The 16,336-nt window shown below is 41.3% G+C and overlaps 1 protein-coding gene across 4 annotated transcripts in view; it reads left to right on the forward strand.

Moving 5' to 3' along the window:
* Nucleotides 1-16,336, forward strand: part of LOC109892444 (CAP-Gly domain-containing linker protein 1) — a 49,504-nt gene that overhangs the window by 18,707 nt on the left and 14,461 nt on the right. For all 4 annotated transcript variants that reach the window (XR_004210206.1, XM_031826323.1, XM_020484978.2 and 1 more), the window contains 3 exons: nt 212-269; nt 339-436; nt 1,468-1,542. Coding sequence is in view for 3 of the 4 variants with exons in the window: in XM_031826323.1 (XP_031682183.1) it covers nt 212-269; nt 339-436; nt 1,468-1,542 (231 nt within the window). In the remaining variant the exon portion in view is untranslated. The remainder of the gene's footprint in view (nt 1-211; nt 270-338; nt 437-1,467; nt 1,543-16,336) is intronic.

Below are 16,336 nucleotides of genomic sequence, written 5' to 3' on the forward strand. Positions count from 1 at the left end.
CCAGTGACTCAGCCCCCATAATAGGGTCAGCGGTAGAGAATCCCAGTGGAGAGAGAGGGGTGCCGGCCAGGCAGAGACAGCAAGGGTAGTTTGTCACTCCAGTGCCTTGCCGTTCACCTTTGCACCCCTCGGCCGGACTACACTCAATCATAGGACCTACTGAAGAGTGACGTTTGTTGTTGTGTTGTTCTTTATTTGTTTGCCATTTCAGAGACAGAAACTGGACGTAGCAGAGGAAAAGAACAAGAGGACGGCACGAACCATGCAAGGTAAGCAAAGCGGCCCTAAGAGAGGCACTGGTAAAGACTCATGAAGAGTCTCTCCGACTTTTGTTGCAGAGCTGGAGAAGAGAGGAGAGCAGACGGAAAAAGAGAGGGAGGCACAGAGAGAAGAGAACCAAGGCAAAGAGAAAGAGCTTCAGGATAGACTGACGCAGGTGTGTGTGTGTCTGTGCATCTACGTGCGTGCGTGCCTGCGTGTGTGTGTCTGTGTGTGTGTCTGCGCGCGCGCTCCTGCGTGTGTGTGTCTGTGCGTGTGTCTGCGTGCGTGCCTGCGTGCGTGTGTTGTATGAAAACAATTGTCTTTCTTTCGGTTGTGTGTGTGCCTGTATGTGTACAGGTGGAAATGTGTATATGTAATGTTTGTAGCATGATGTATGCTTGAAAACAGCAGCTGTGATGCACAAGGTCACATGATATTCATCCAGACCCACCGAAGCTGAGCTAGATCTCTGAGGCTGAAGCTAGATCTCTGAGACTGAAGCTAAATCTCTGAGGCTGAAGCTAGACCTCTGAGGCTGAAGCTAGATCTCTGAGGCTGAAGCTAGATCTCTGAGGCTGAAGCTAGATCTCTGAGGCTGAAGCTAGATCTCTGAGGCTGAAGCTAGATCTCTGAGGCTGAAGCTAGATCTCTGAGGCTGAAGCTAGATCTCTGAGGCTGAAGCTAGATCTCTGAGGTTGAAGCTAGATCTCTGAGGCTGAAGCTAGATCTCTGAGGCTGAAGCTAGATCTCTGAGGCTGAAGCTAGATCTCTGAGGCTGAAGCTATGGCTGCAGGCTAGCTTAACAATGTCAAAATAAATACATGACTAACACAAACACACACACACACGTGACTAACCTTTTCCATGTCTCTTTAATATGCAGGCAGGCGTCTACTTTATGTAATGTTTATATAACTAAATGACTAGTTAATGTTCCACCATAGATCATTATTAAAGATGTATTATTTCAAATTAAGTTTTAACAATAAACTTTCAAATAACCTTTAAGAGGCTGTTCTTGTGGATTTAGACATCTTGTAGAAGTAGAATGATTCATTGGTTTTATACCTTTAGAGTAAGCATTATGTATTATTAATGGGACTTGTACCAATGGTCGGTTTGAAGTAAAGATCGATAGTTTTAAACAAAAGTTAGTTATAGATCAAAATAAATGATATCATGTTTACGAAACGTCCCCTCCCCCAGGCTGCTGAGTCATCAGAGAGGACCGCCCACTCACTGGAGCAGCTGATCATTGAGAAGACAGCGGTAGAGGCTCAGGTGAGGATGGGGTAGCTGCAATGAAAAGTCAGTTTGTCATATCACTGATGTAAAGTAGGCTTTAATGCGTTCATATGTGTGCTTATGTGAACTTCATATGTGTCTGTGTGTGTGCGCATATTACAGTATTACATATTACTGTATTACACACAGTGTTGTATGACTGTCTGGTCACCACATAGTCATGCATAAAATACTCCTAGGCATCGCTCTATCTATCAATTAAATTCAAGGGACTTTATTGGCATGGGAAACATGTGTTAACATTGCCAAAGCAAGTGAGGTAGATAATATACAAAGTGAAATAAACAATCAAAAATTAACAGTAAACATTACAAGTTTCAAAAGAATAAAGACATTACTGATGTCATATTATGTATATATACAGTGTTGTAACGATGTACAAATTATTAAAGTACCAAAGGGAAAATAAATAAGCATAAATATGGGTTGTATTTACAATGGTGTTTGTTCTTCACTGGTTGACCTTTTCTTGTGGCAACAGGTCACAAATCTTGCTGCTGTGATGGCACACTGTGGTATTTCACCCAATAGATATGGGAGTTTATCAAAATCAGTTTTTTTCCGAATTCTTTGCGTGTCTGTGTAATCTGAGGGAAATATGTGTCTCTAATATGGTCATACATTTGGCAGGAGGTTAGGAAGTGCAGCTCAGTTTCCACCTCATTTTGTTGGCAGTGTGCACATAGCCAGCCTACGGCTGCCTTTCTCAATAGCAAGGCTATGCTCGCTGAGTCTGTACAAAGATTTCCTTAAGTTTGGGTCAGTCACAGTGGTCAGGTATTCTGCCACTGTGTACTCTCTGTTTAGGGCCAAATAGCATTCTAGTTTGCTCTGTTTTTTTGTTAATTCTTTCCAATGTGTCAAGTAATTATCTTTTTGTTTTCTCATGATTTGGTTGGATCTAATTGTGTTGCTGTCCTGGGGCTCTGTGGGGTGTGTTTGTGTTTTGTGAACAGAGACCCAGGACCAGCTTGCTTAGGAGGCTCTTAGGGGGCTCCAGGTTCATCTCTCTGTAGGTGATGGCTTTGTTATGGAAGGTTTGGGAATTGTTTCCTTTTAAGTGGTTGTAGAATTTAACGGCTCTTTTCTGGATTTTGATAATTAGCAGGTATCGGCCAAATTCTACTCTATTTGGTGTTCTACATTGTACACGGGGGATATGTTTGCAGAATTCTGCATGCAGAGTCTCAATTTGGTGTTTGTCCCATTTTGTGAATTCTTGGTTGGGAAGCGGACCCCAGACCTCACAACCATAAAGGGCAATGGGTTCTATAACTGATTCAAGTGTTTTTAGCCAGATCCTAATAAGTATGTTTAATTTTATGTTCCTTTTGATTGCATAGAATGCCCTTCTTGCCTTGTCTCTCAGATCGTTCACAGCTTTGTGGAAGTTACCTGTGGCGCTGATGTTTAGGCCAAGGTATGTATAGTTTTTTGTGTGCTCTGGTGTCTAGATAGAATTTGTATTTGTGGTCCTGGCGACTGGACCTTTTTTGGAACACCATTATTTTGGTCTTACTGAGATTTACTGTCAGGGCCCAGGTCTGGCAGAATCTGTGCAGAATATCTAGGTGCTGCTGTAGGCCCTCCTTGGTTGGTGACAGAAGCACCAGATCATCAGCAAACAGTATCTATCTATCTAATCTCTCGCTCTCGCCCCCCCCTATTGCCCCCTTCTAAATATCTTATTACCCCTCTCCTCAACTCTCCCTTCATCCATCCACTCTTTCTCTCTGTCAATGCATCTTGTTCTGCCCCTGAACAAGGCAGTTAACACACTGTTCCTAGGCTGTCATTGTAAATAAGAATTTGTTCTTAATTGACTTGCCTAGTTAAATACAAATAAAATCTCCTCACCCCCTCTCTCTGGACATAGTGACCTAGCCATGCTAGCTGTGTCTGTGTGCTCCAGATGGTTAGTCTGATGACCGCAGGGAAACAGATTAGAGGGCAATACACACACTCATAATCTGGGGAGTGAATTGCTTTGTGAGTGACTGTGGGTGTAGTTTCCAGTTAGATCTGAACTGAGCCATTCCTTCTGTTCTACTGTCCTAATCTAGTAATGAACTATTAGTACCTCTCCCTAATTTCTCTCACTCAGTCTTAGGCAGGGGGCGTACCGCCTTGCAAGGCGGGCTATCTACAGATGTAGGATCTTAATTTGCTCCGGTTTGTTACGTCGTCCGGGTTAGGGGAGGGTTTGGCCGGCAGGGATGTCCTTGTCCCATCGCGCACTAGCGACTCCTGTGGCTGGGCCAGGCGCAGTGCTTGCTGACACGGTCGCCAGGTGTACGGTATTTCGCCTCCTCCGACCTTTGCCTCCCGGGTCCGTACAGGAGTTGCAGCGACGAGACAAGACTGTAACTACTGATTGGATACCACGAAATTGGGGAGAAAAAGGCGTATTTAAAAAAATATATATATATATTCTACATCTGTAGGGGTATCATTAGTGAGTCGATGTGCCGGGGTAAAAGAGGTAAATACTGGGCATTCTGAAAGTTTTCAGACTCCTTCACTTTTTCCACATTTTGTGACGTTACAGCCTTATTCTAAAATGGATTAAATTGTTTTTTTTCTCCTCATCAATCTACAACACAAGACCCCAAAGTTTTCAGACCCTTTACTCAGTACTTTGTTGAAGCACCTTTGGCAGCGATTACAGCCTTGAGTCTTCTTGCGTATGACGCTACAAGGTTGGCACACCTGTATTTGGCGAACTTCCACATTTTGTTGTATTACAGCCTGAATTCAAAATGTATCAAATAGATTTTTGTTCTCACCCATCTACACACAATATCCCATAAATGACAAAGTGAAAACATGTTTTTGGAAATTTAAGCAAATTTACAGAAAATGAAAAGTCTCTCATGACATGACATCCCTGTGTCAATTCTTTGTAGAAGCACCTTTGGCAGCGATTACAGCTGTGAGTCTTTCTGGGTAAGTCTCTAAGAGCTTTCCATACCTGTTCAACATTTGCCCATTATTCTTTTCAAAATTCTTCAAGCTCTGCCAAATTGGTTGTTGATCAATGCTAGACAACCATTTTCAGGTCTTGCCATAGATTTTGAATCAGATTTGTAGATTTGGCCTTGTTGTAGGTTATTGTCCTGCTGAAAGGTGATTTCTTCTCCCAGTGTCTGTTGGAAGGCAGACTGAACAAGGTTTTCCTCTAGGATTTTGCCTGTGCTTCGCTCCATTCAGTAAATGTTTTTATATCCTGAAAAACTCCCCAGTCCTTCACGATTACAAGCATAACCATTACATGATCCAGCCACCACTATACTTGAAAATATGGAGAGTGGTACTCAGTAATGTGTTGTACTGGATTTGCCCCAAACATAACACTCTGTATCAGGACAAAAAGTGAATTGCTTAGCCACATTTTTCTATTCCGTACAGGCTTCCTTCTTTTCACTCTGTCAGTTAGGTTAGTATTGTGGAGTAAATATAATGTTGATCCATCCTCAGTTTTCTCCTATCACAGCCATTAAACTCTATAACTGTTTTAAAGTCACCATTGGCCTCATGGTGAAATCCCTGAGCGGTTTCCTTCTTCTCCGGCAACTGAGTTAAGAAGGTCGCCTGTGTCTTAGTAGTGACTGGGTGTATTGATACACCATCCAAAGTGTAATTAGTAATTTCACCATGCTCAAAGGGATACTCAATGTCTGTTGTATTTGTTTTACCCATCTACCAGTAGTGGCCTTCTTTACGAGGTATTGGAAAACGTCCCTGGTATTTGTGTTTTTCTGTGTTTGAAATTCACTGCTCGACTGAGGGACCTTACAATTATCTGTATGTGTGGGGTACAGAGATGAATGAGGTAGTCATTCAAATATCATGTTAAACACTATTATTGCACACTTATTATGTGACTTGTTAAGCACATTTTAGTCCTGAACGTAGGCTTGCCAGAACACTTAAGCTATTCATTTGTAAAAAAAAATCTTCAATAAACATAATTCCACTTTGAAATTAGGGGGGTATTGTGTGTAGGTCAGTGACAAAAAAAATCAATTTTTTATACATTTTACATTCAGGATGCAACGCAACAACATGTGGAAAAAGTCGAGGGGTGTGAATACTTTTTAATGCACTGTATAGGTAGGGATAAAGTGACAAGGCAACAGGATAGATAATAAACAGTAGCAGCAGCATATCTGATGAGTCAGTGAGTCAGAGTTAGTGTAGAAAGGGTCAGTGTACGACTTGGGTGGCTGGAGTTTTTGACAATTTTTAAGGCCTTCCTCTGACACTGCCTTGTATAGGTCCTGGATGGCAGGGAGCTCGGACTCAGTGATGTACTGGGCCGTACCCACTACCTTATGTAGCGTCTTGCGGTCGGATGCCAAGCAGTTGCCATACCAAGGGGTGATGCAGCCAGTTAGGATGCTCTCAATGGTGTAATTATTCAGCTCAGCTGCGAAATACATGACTGGCTTAGCCGTAAAATATAACATCTATTTGAAAATGCCTGAGTCTTTTGAATATAAGGAATAGGAATACTGAAAGGAGTCTGAAAGAGTCGTTAAAGAGGTCCATCTTGAAGAGGGATCCGATGTGGTGCTGATGAGATTAGAAAAATCCCTTTAAATAGAGAGGCTGTTGGAGAGCAGTGGTTTTATTTTAGTGAAGGGTGCTTAGCCACACACACACACACACACTCTCTTTCTTGTTCTTTCTCTTTCACTCTCTCAAACTCACACTCACTCTTATTCTAACACGTTATTTTAAGTGCTGCGATGCTGTTACTGCCCTCGCTCTCCTCTTCACCCGCAGGCTGTGATGTAATCGTGCATATGTCAGTGTGAGCCCCGGCAGCTGTGTGTGTGCCCCATGCATGGATAGGCAGAACATTACATTGCTTGTACACACACTCATGTGTAGACTACTGTATATCGTCACTGTCTGATGAAAACCTCGTAACTCCTGTTTTCTTTTCTTTTTTACATTTATTGAAAGCGGTAACTCCCCTCAATGTACTCTGAACATTTCATGACTATGTGACCAAGAAAATGTGTTCAAAATAGATTCTAAAGTTTTATAATTGTATGTTTGTTAATGGGAAAATGTGATTGAACCTTTCCGGGATCGTTTGGGACGCTAGCGTCCCACCTCTCCAACAGCCAGTGAAATTGCAGGGCGCCAAATTCAAAAGAACAGAATTCTCATAATTAATTAAAATTCTTCAACCATACAAGCATTTTACACCATTTTAAAGATACACTTCTCGTTAATCCAACCACAGTGTCCGATTTCAAATAGGCTTTTCGGCGAAAGCAGAACATATCATTATGTTAGGTCAGCAACTAGTCACAAAAAGCATTCAGCCATTTTCCAACCAAAGAGAGGTCACAAAAAGCAGAAATATAGATCAAATTAATCACTAACCTTTGATGATCTTCATCAGATCACACTCCCAGGACTCAATGTTACACAATACATGTATGTTTTGTTCGATCAAGTTCATATTTATATCCAAAAAGCTCAGTTTACATTGTTCAGAAATGCCTCCAAAACATCCGGAGAAATTGCAGAGCCACATCAAATAACATAAATACTCATCATAAACTTTGATGAAAGATATATGTTTTACATGGAATTAAAGATAAACTTGTTCTTAATGCAACCGCTGTGTCAGATTTTCAAAAAAGCTTTACGGCAAAAGCACAATATTCAATAATCTGAGAATAGCGTTCAGCCACATAAGGAAGCCATACAGTTACCCGCCAAATTGTGGAGTCAACAAAAGTCATAAATAGCATTATAAATCTTCACTTACCTTTGCTGATCTTCATCGGAATGCACTCCCAGGACTCCCACTTCCACAAGAAATGTTTGTTTTGTTCGTTTACGTCCATATTTATGTCCAATACCTCCCTTTTGTTCGCTTGTTTAGTTCACTATTCTAAAGGCACAATGCGCAAGTGCAAAATCCAGGCGAAAAGTCAAAAGAGTTCCATTACAGTTTGTAGAAACATGTCAAACAATGTTTTGTCGTGGTAATTTCCTGTATTACTAAGTGAAAGGAGAGTTTACAAACCACACACAAGTCAGAGTTATATTTTAAACCTAATCTTGTAATACTAGATGAGCTTCACCATAGCCCTATGACTCTCAGATCAATTCAGTGTCTATAAATTAATTCTCTGAGAGTGCTTACAAAATGGAAACTGAGATCTTCTATAGCAAAGATCCACCCCTCTCAACTCACAATGACGAACCACAGATCTTAGGGACTTCACAAAGTGCCTTTTACTTGAAAGAGGAGTATCCCATAGCCAGATAGCATTAGCTATAAATTATTGTTCAGTTTGGTCTCCTAAACCCGAGATTGTAATCTCGTTCCTGGTACTTCTTAGTACCAAAACATTACCTCGTCCAATGGCATATATCAATACACCCCCTCCTGGATATACTCACAGAGGGGAGTGACTGGCACACAGACATTGTGGAGCCCTTCACATGGTTTAACTTCTTGGATATAGGGTGCGCTCTTTTAATTTATGGATAAAAAAACGTGCCCGTTTTAAGCGCAATATTTTGTCACGAAAAGATGCTCGACTATGCATATAATTGGCAGCTTTGGAAAGAAAACACTAAAACTGCAAAGATATTATCTGTGAGTGCCACAGAACTCATGCTACAGGCGAAACCAAGATGATATTTTAACCAGGAAATGGGCAGAATTTTCGAAGCTCTGTTTTCTATTGTCTCCTTATATGGCTGTGAATGCGCCGGGAATGAGCCTGCCCTTCCTATCGTTTCTCCAAGGTGTCTGCAGCATTGTGACGTATTTGTAGGCATATCATTGGAAGATTGGCCATAAGAGACTACATTTACCACGGGTCCACCCGGTGTCCTTTGTGTAAATTGGTGCGTAATCTTCAGCCGCAGGCATTTTCTCCTGGGATTCAGAGGGAAAAGCACACTTCCACGAACGATATATCATCGAAGAGATATGTGAAAAACACCTTGACGATTGGTTCTAAACAACGTTTGCCATGTTTCAGTCGATATTATGGAGTTAATTTGGGAAAAAGTTCGGCGTTTTGAAGACTGAATTTTCGTTTTTTTTTTGGTAGCCAAACGTGACGCACCAAACGGAGCAATTTCTCCTAAACAAATCATCTTTCAGGAAAAACTGAGCATTTGCTATCTAACTGAGAGTCTCCTCATTGAAAACATCTGAAGTTCTTCAAAGGTAATGATTTTATTTGAATGATTTTCTGTTTTTTGTGAAAATGTGGTCTGCTGATGCTAACGCTAAATGCTACGCTAGCCGCGCTAGCTGTTACACAAATGCTTATTTTGCAATGGTTGAGAAGCATATTTTGAAAATCTGAGATGAGTGTTGTTAACAAAAGGCTAAGCTTGAGAGCTAGCATATTAATTTCATTTCATTTGCGATTTTCATGAATAGTTAACTTTGTGTTATGCTAATGAGCTGCGGGGATAATTACACTCCTGGATACAGGTTTTTTTCGTAGCTAAACGTGACGCACCAAACGGAGCGATTTCTCCTAAACAAATAATATTTCAGGAAAAACTGAGCATTTGCTATCTGAGAGTCTCCTCATTGAAAACATCTGAAGTTCTTCAAAGGTAATGATTTTATTTGAATGATTTTCTGGTTTTTGTAAAAATGTTGCCTGCTAATGCTAACGCTAAATGCTACGCTAGGTGCGCTAGCTGTTACACAAATGCTTATTTTGCAATGGTTGAGAAGCATATTTTGAACATCTGAGATGACAGTGTTGTTAACAAAAGGCTAAGCTTGAGAGCTAGCATATTCATTTCATTTCATTTGCGATTTTCATGAATAGTTATGGTAATGAGCTTGAGGCTGTATTCACGATCCCGGATCCGGGATGGCTCGACGCAACAGGTTAACAGATACATTGGAAGACACTGTTCAATTCTGACTTCTCCCTTTCTGATATTCTGCATATTACCAGACAGATAAAAGACAAGCCTGTCCTCGCCCCTCTCTGGGCCCCAAGTGACTTTTCCCACATAAGCATATTTATGAAAGTAGATAAAAGATGTTATTTATCAATGTTACCTAACTAATTCTGATTCTGCTACGACAGTTTACAATCAATCCTTAGGGTCTTTTTATAATAAATCTTCAAAAATATTCCAACCTGGACAATAGCATATTCATTACAGAGGAAATAGAAGGAACGGCGCGACCGCGTGACCGCGCAGTAAACAACTGATTGATCTCAGCCTAGTCCACTTGTTGAAACAGCTCTTATTCGACACCCTTCCACAATAGAAGCCTCAAACAACTTTCTAAAGACTGTTGACATCTGCTGGAAGCCTTGGGAAGTGCAATCTGGCCCCATAGACAGAGCATATTGGATAGGCAATGACTTAAATGAAACTACAAACCTCAGATTTCCCACTTCCTGGTTGGATTTGTCTCAGGTTTTCTTGCTGTTATACTCAGACATCATTCAAATAGTTTTAGAAACTTCAGAGTGTTTTCTATCCAATACTACTAATAATTTGCATATATTAGCATCTGTGACAGAGTAGCAGGCAGTTTACTCTGGGCACCTTATTCATCCAAGCTACTCAATACTGCCCCCCTGTCACCAAGAAGTTAAAACAAAAAATCCTGAAAAGTTTGTTTTGGAGGTGAGAGGTTTTCATCAGACAGCGACTATATGCTTGTCAGTTCTATGGAGCATACCATACAGATCGCTATTTTGCCTCTTTGAGAAGCAACCTATGTGATTTGCTTATCTTTGAAAAGCATTGGTTGATCTTTGAGAGGAATACTTTCTGATGGGGGGGGGGGGTCTAAATCTCTGTATGCTCTGAGATAGAGATGCTGCTAATAAAACTGGAGGGAGGCAACCTTCTCTTTACCTTTATGCAGAACCATGTACAGTGCATTTGGGAAGTATTCAGACCCCTTGACTTTTTCCATATTTTGTTACGTTACAACCTTATTCTAAAATGGATTAAATAATTCCCCCCCCCTCATCAATCTACACACAATACCCCATAATGACAAAGCAAAAACAGTTTTTTTGGCATTTTAGCTAATTTTAGGGATGCACCGATATGCAACATTTGCGTATGACCCCATTACCAGTAAAACATCATCAAAACCTATTTATTTCACTTATTTCATTCTCAACCATGATTTCATCGTACATGTTAAGCAGTGAAGTTTCAGCTGTCTGTCGCCACTTCTGTCGCGGGTCCTCTTCCTCGTTGCACACTGTCACTGTGTCCCTTTCCATCTTGTCCATCTGTGTTTGTAACAATTCACGTAAACCCTGTTTCCATTGAAGTAGTGGTTCTTGTACCTAGCATGGTGGCGACATAGTAAAGAGGCTCAGAGAGAATGCCACTAAATCGTTTGTTCACAGCCTCTAGTAGAGTACTTTTGCAAGTTTTAACCCCGCGTGTCAACAGTTTTGTTGGACAGGCGTTTCAATGCCATGTCTGCTGCAGATGATGAGCTTATTTCTAGTCAGTTGTTCAAATGGAGTTGTGTTCATGTTTTCAATTTATTTGACCTTTATTTTACTAGGCAAGTCAGTTAAGAACAAATTCTTATTTTCAATGACAGCCTAGGAACAGTGGGTTAACTGCCTGTTCAGGGGCAGAACGACAGATTTGTACCTTGTCAGCTCGGGGATTTGAACTTGCAACCTTTCAGTTACTAGTCCAACACTCTAACCACTAGGCTACCCTGCCGCCATAATGAGCGTCCACTGGTTTGTAGTAATTGTTGCAGGTAACTCATAGTCAGCTGCGTACACGCCAAGCACTCGTTTTTGTTCCAGCAGGCTCTCCATCATGTAAAAAGTACTGTTCCATCTGGTGGAAACGTCTTGCTTAAGCCTTTTTATTTTCACTCCAAGCTGCTCCTGTATTGCTTGCAGGCTGTTACTGTCATTTAATTATGCCGATGTGCTTTCATCAATTGAAAGCCCTTAATCTATTTTATGAGAATTTCTAAGATTTCTTGTTTGCATAAAATAGACGCAGACCAGTCTTTCAATAATAGGTCATATAATTTATTCTCGGAGCGCGCTTCCACTTAATCACAAACAACAGTTTATATACAGATCATGACATCATTTCATTGCTTTAACAGAATCCCCTCCTCTCGACCGGGACAAAGTGAGATGAAAAGTTCTAACTTACTAACACACTCCCAGATAACTTTTGACCCCTCAACATTATCGATCACCACTGAACTGACAATTTTAATTAACAGGAATGCACTCACTGCCTTATCTAAAAACCCCAGAGCTAAGTTTCTGTAGGTTCAACGTTAGGTTAACGACCTTATGTGTTTACACAGTCCCCAACCCATTAGTTTCTTCCTAGTTGGAATGGTGTTCATTAACTTTAATTACTCCTTGTCTGTGTCACACAATCCCTTCTTATGAACTCATATTGTTAATCAGATATAATAAAACAGAGTATAAGTTTACTTAGTTACAATTCCATTTAAAATTATTTGTTCAGTCATTTAATCATAATTTCCCAACACAGGCTGTATGTGAGCTGAGTGTTTAAAATGACCCACTATCTTCCTACCTGTTGCCAATGTGTCAGATATACTGCGTTGGGCCAAAACACCTTCGTTCACAGCCAGTTGCAACATTTGTGTCATGCATGGCAAACTGGAGACTCCGCATTTTTCAAAAGCGTTTGTAATGTTATGTGCATTATCACGTAGCACAGCGTGTACATTGTTCTTGGGGATTTTCCAAGTTTCAAACATGTTCTCAAATGCCATTGAAAAGGCAGCAGCCGTATGAGAACCAGCACATTCTTGAGCATGCAATATGGCTTTCCTCAGTACGAAATCCTTGTCGACCCACTGTGCTGTCAGACTCTGCATGCTCATGGGGCTGACATCGCTGGTCCAAATGTCAGTCGTGAAGCTAATAGCAGTGACGCTCATAGCAAGTAGCTCATGGATGTGTGTTTCAACAATACTGTGTAACTCCGGTAGGGCAAAATAAAAAAAATTGTGCATACTTGGTAGTGTGTACCGGGGCTTGAGGTGCTCTACCAGTCGGCGAAAGCCAAAATCATCCACAACAGAGAACGGTTGATTGTCAAAGGTAATGAATTCCATTATCAATGTCAGCAGACATTGTGGGCTAGGTTAGGAAATCCGTGTATTTTTCGTGCCGTCATTACGTCATCTACCTACACTACCGATCAGAAGTTTGGGGTCACTTAGAAACACATTTTTTGTCCATTAAAATAACATCAAATTGATCAGAAATACAGTGTAGACATTGTTAATGTTGTAAATGTCTATTGTAGCTGGAAACAGCAGATTTTTATGGAGTATCTACATAGGCATACAGAGGCCCATTTATCAGCAACCATCACTCCTGTGTTCAAATGGCACATTGTGTTAGCTAACGAAAGCCAAGTCAACAAACAGATTACCGACCATTTGAATCCCACCGCACCTTCTATGCAATCTGGTTTCAGAGCTGGTCATGGGTGCACCTCAGCCACGCTCAAGATCCTAAACAATATCTTAACTGCCATCGATAAGAAACAATACTGTGCAGCCGTATTCATTGACCTGGCCAAGGCTTTCGACTCTGTCAATCGCCACATCCTCATCGGCAGACTCGATAGCCTTGGTTTCTCAAATGCCTCGCCTGGTTCACCAACTACTTCTCTGATAGAGTTCAGTGTGTCAAATCGGAGGGTCTGCTGTCCGGACCTCTGGCAGTCTCTATGGGGGTGCCACAGGGTTAAATTCTTGGGCCGACTCTCTTCTCTGTATACATCAATGATGTCGCTCTTGCTACTGGTGAGTCTCTGATCCACCTCTACGCAGACGAAACCACTCTGTATACTTCTGGCCCTTCTTTGGACACTGTGTTAACAACCCTCCAGACGAGCTTCAATGCCATACAACTCTCATTCTGTGGCCTCCAACTGCTCTTAAATACAAGTAAAACTAAATGCATGCTCTTCAACCGATCGCTGCCTGCACCTGCCCGTCTGTCCAGCATCACTACTCTGGACGGCTCTGACTTAGAATATGTGGACAACTACAAATACCTAGGTGTCTGGTTAGACTGTAAACTCTCCTTCCAGACTCACATCAAACATCTCCAATCCAAAGTTAAATCTAGAATTGGCTTCCTATTTCGAAACAAAGCATCCTTCACTCATGCTGCCAAACATACCCTCGTAAAACTGACCATCGTACCGATCCTCGACTTCGGCAATGTCATTTACAAAATAGCCTCCAGTACCCTACTCAATAAATTGGATGCAGTCTATCACAGTGCCATCTGTTTTGTCACTAAAGCCTCATATACTACCCACCATTGCGACCTGTATGCTCTCATTGGCTGGCCCTCGCTTCATACTCGTCGCCAAACCCACTGGCTCCAGGTCATCTACAAGACCCTGCTAGGTAAAGTCCCCCCTTATCTCAGCTCACTGGTTACCATAGCAGCACCCACCTGTAGCACGCGCTCCAGCAGGTATATCTCTCTGGTCACCCCCAAAACCAATTCTTCCTTTGGCCGCCTCCTTCCAGTTCTCTGCTGCCAATGACTGGAACGAACTACAAAAATCTCTGAAACTGGAAACACTTATCTCCCTCACTAGCTTTAAGCACCAGCTGTCAGAGCAGCTCACAGATTACTGCACCTGTACATAGCCCATCTATAATTTAGCCCAAACAACTCCCTCTTCCCCTACTGTATTTATTTATTTATTTAGCTCCTTTGCACCCCATTATTTTTATTTCTACTTTTTTTATTTCTACTATTCTTCCACTGCAAATCTACCATTCCAGTGTTTTACTTGCTATATTGTATTTACTTCGCCACCATGGCCTTTTTTTTGCCTTTACCTCCCTTATCTCACCTCATTTGCTCACATCGTATATAGACTTGTTTTTCTACTATATTATTGACTGTATGTTTGTTTTAGTCCCTCTTGCAGCAAAGCACCCCCACAACATGATGCTGCCACCCCCGTGCTTCACGGTTGGGATGGTGTTCTTCGGCTTGCAAACCTTCCCCTTTTTCCTCCAAACATAACAATGGTAATTATGGCCAAACAGTTCTATTTCTGTTTCATCAGACCAGAGGACATTTCTCCAAAAAGTATGATCTTTATCTTTATGTGCAGTTGCAAACTGTAGTCTGGCTTTTTTATGGCGGTTTTTGGAGCAGTGGCTTCTTCCTTGTCCATAAAGGACTTGTTTTTACTGTGGATATAGATACTTTTGTATCTGTTTCCTCCAGCATCTTCACAAGGTCCTTTGCTGTTGTTCTGGGATTGATTTGCACTTTTCGCACCAATGTACATTCATCTCTAGGAGACAGAATGCGACTCCTTCCTGAGCGGTATGATGGCTGATGGTGTTTATCCTTGCGTACTATTGTTTGTACAGATGAACGTGGTACCTTCAGGTGTTTGGAAATAGCTCTTAAGGATGAACCAGACTTGTGGAGGTCTACAATTGTTTTTCTGAGGTCTTGGCTAATTTCTTTTGATTTTCCCATGCTGTCAAGCAAAGAGGCACTGAGTTTGAAGGTAGGCCTTGAAATACATCCACAGGTACACCTCCAATTGACTCAAATTATGACAATTAGCCTATCAGAAGCTTCTAAAGCCATGACATCATTTTCTGGAATTTTCCAAGCTGTTTAAAAGGCACAGTCAACTTAGTGTATGTAAACTTCTGACCCACTGGAATTGTGATACAGTGAAATAATCAGTCTGTAAACAATTGTTGGAAAAATTACTTGTGTCATGCACAAAGTAGATGTCCTAACCGACTTGTTTTAATAGGAAATTTGTGGAGTGGTTGACAAACAAGTTTTAATGACTCCAACCTAAGTGTATGTAAACTTCCGACTTCAACTGTATATATATATATATATATATATATATATATATATATATAAAAAAATTATATCACATTTAAAATACATCAATAAAAAAGGATGCACCTAAGCTCAATTCTGAGTCTCATAGCAAAGGGTCTGAATACTTTCTGTTTTTATTTTCAATACATTTGCAATTTCTAAAAATCTGTTTTCGCTTCGTCATTATGGGGTATTGTATGTACATTGATGAGGAAACATTTTTATTTAATCCATTTTAGAATAAGACTGTAACGTAACAAAATGTGGAAAAAGTAAAGGGGTCTGAATTCTTAACGAATGCACTGTATAGATATAATATAGAGCTGTAATAGTGCCAGATATGTAGCGATCCATAGATCTACCTATCTATCCTGGATCACAACTGTTGGTCTTTCAGTCAGTCAACTGGTTGGGACGTGGGAGGCTGATTGATTGAAGGGTTTTCTGACCGACTGTGAACGAAGTGTGAAGGTGGGACCCATCGAGTCCAGCAGAGATTGTAAATGTCTGTGAGAGTGTGTGTGTGTCTGTGTGCATTGCGTGACTCAGTGAGTGAGAGATTATGCATTTCTGTGAGTGTGAGTGAGTGATATTGTGTGTGCCAGAAAGAGAGTGAGTGTGTGCGTGCGTGAGGGTGGGAAGAGGAGCCTGTTGGGACTTACATAATGAAGGCGCTGCTCCTCTCTGTTGCGTGTGCAAGCGTGTGTGTGAGCTAGCCAGCTAGCGAGCGTGTGCTCAGGCGACACACACACACACGCATTCACATTCTTTCTCTTACCTCTCTCTCTCTCTGGCGGGCACGTTAGGGGGTGGGAGCGGATGGTTTATTGATAGGGAGGCTGCTTTATTCTGTGTGTCAC

This window comes from Oncorhynchus kisutch, linkage group LG6 (genome assembly GCF_002021735.2).
Source record: "Oncorhynchus kisutch isolate 150728-3 linkage group LG6, Okis_V2, whole genome shotgun sequence".
Classification (NCBI taxonomy): Eukaryota; Metazoa; Chordata; class Actinopteri; order Salmoniformes; family Salmonidae; genus Oncorhynchus; species Oncorhynchus kisutch.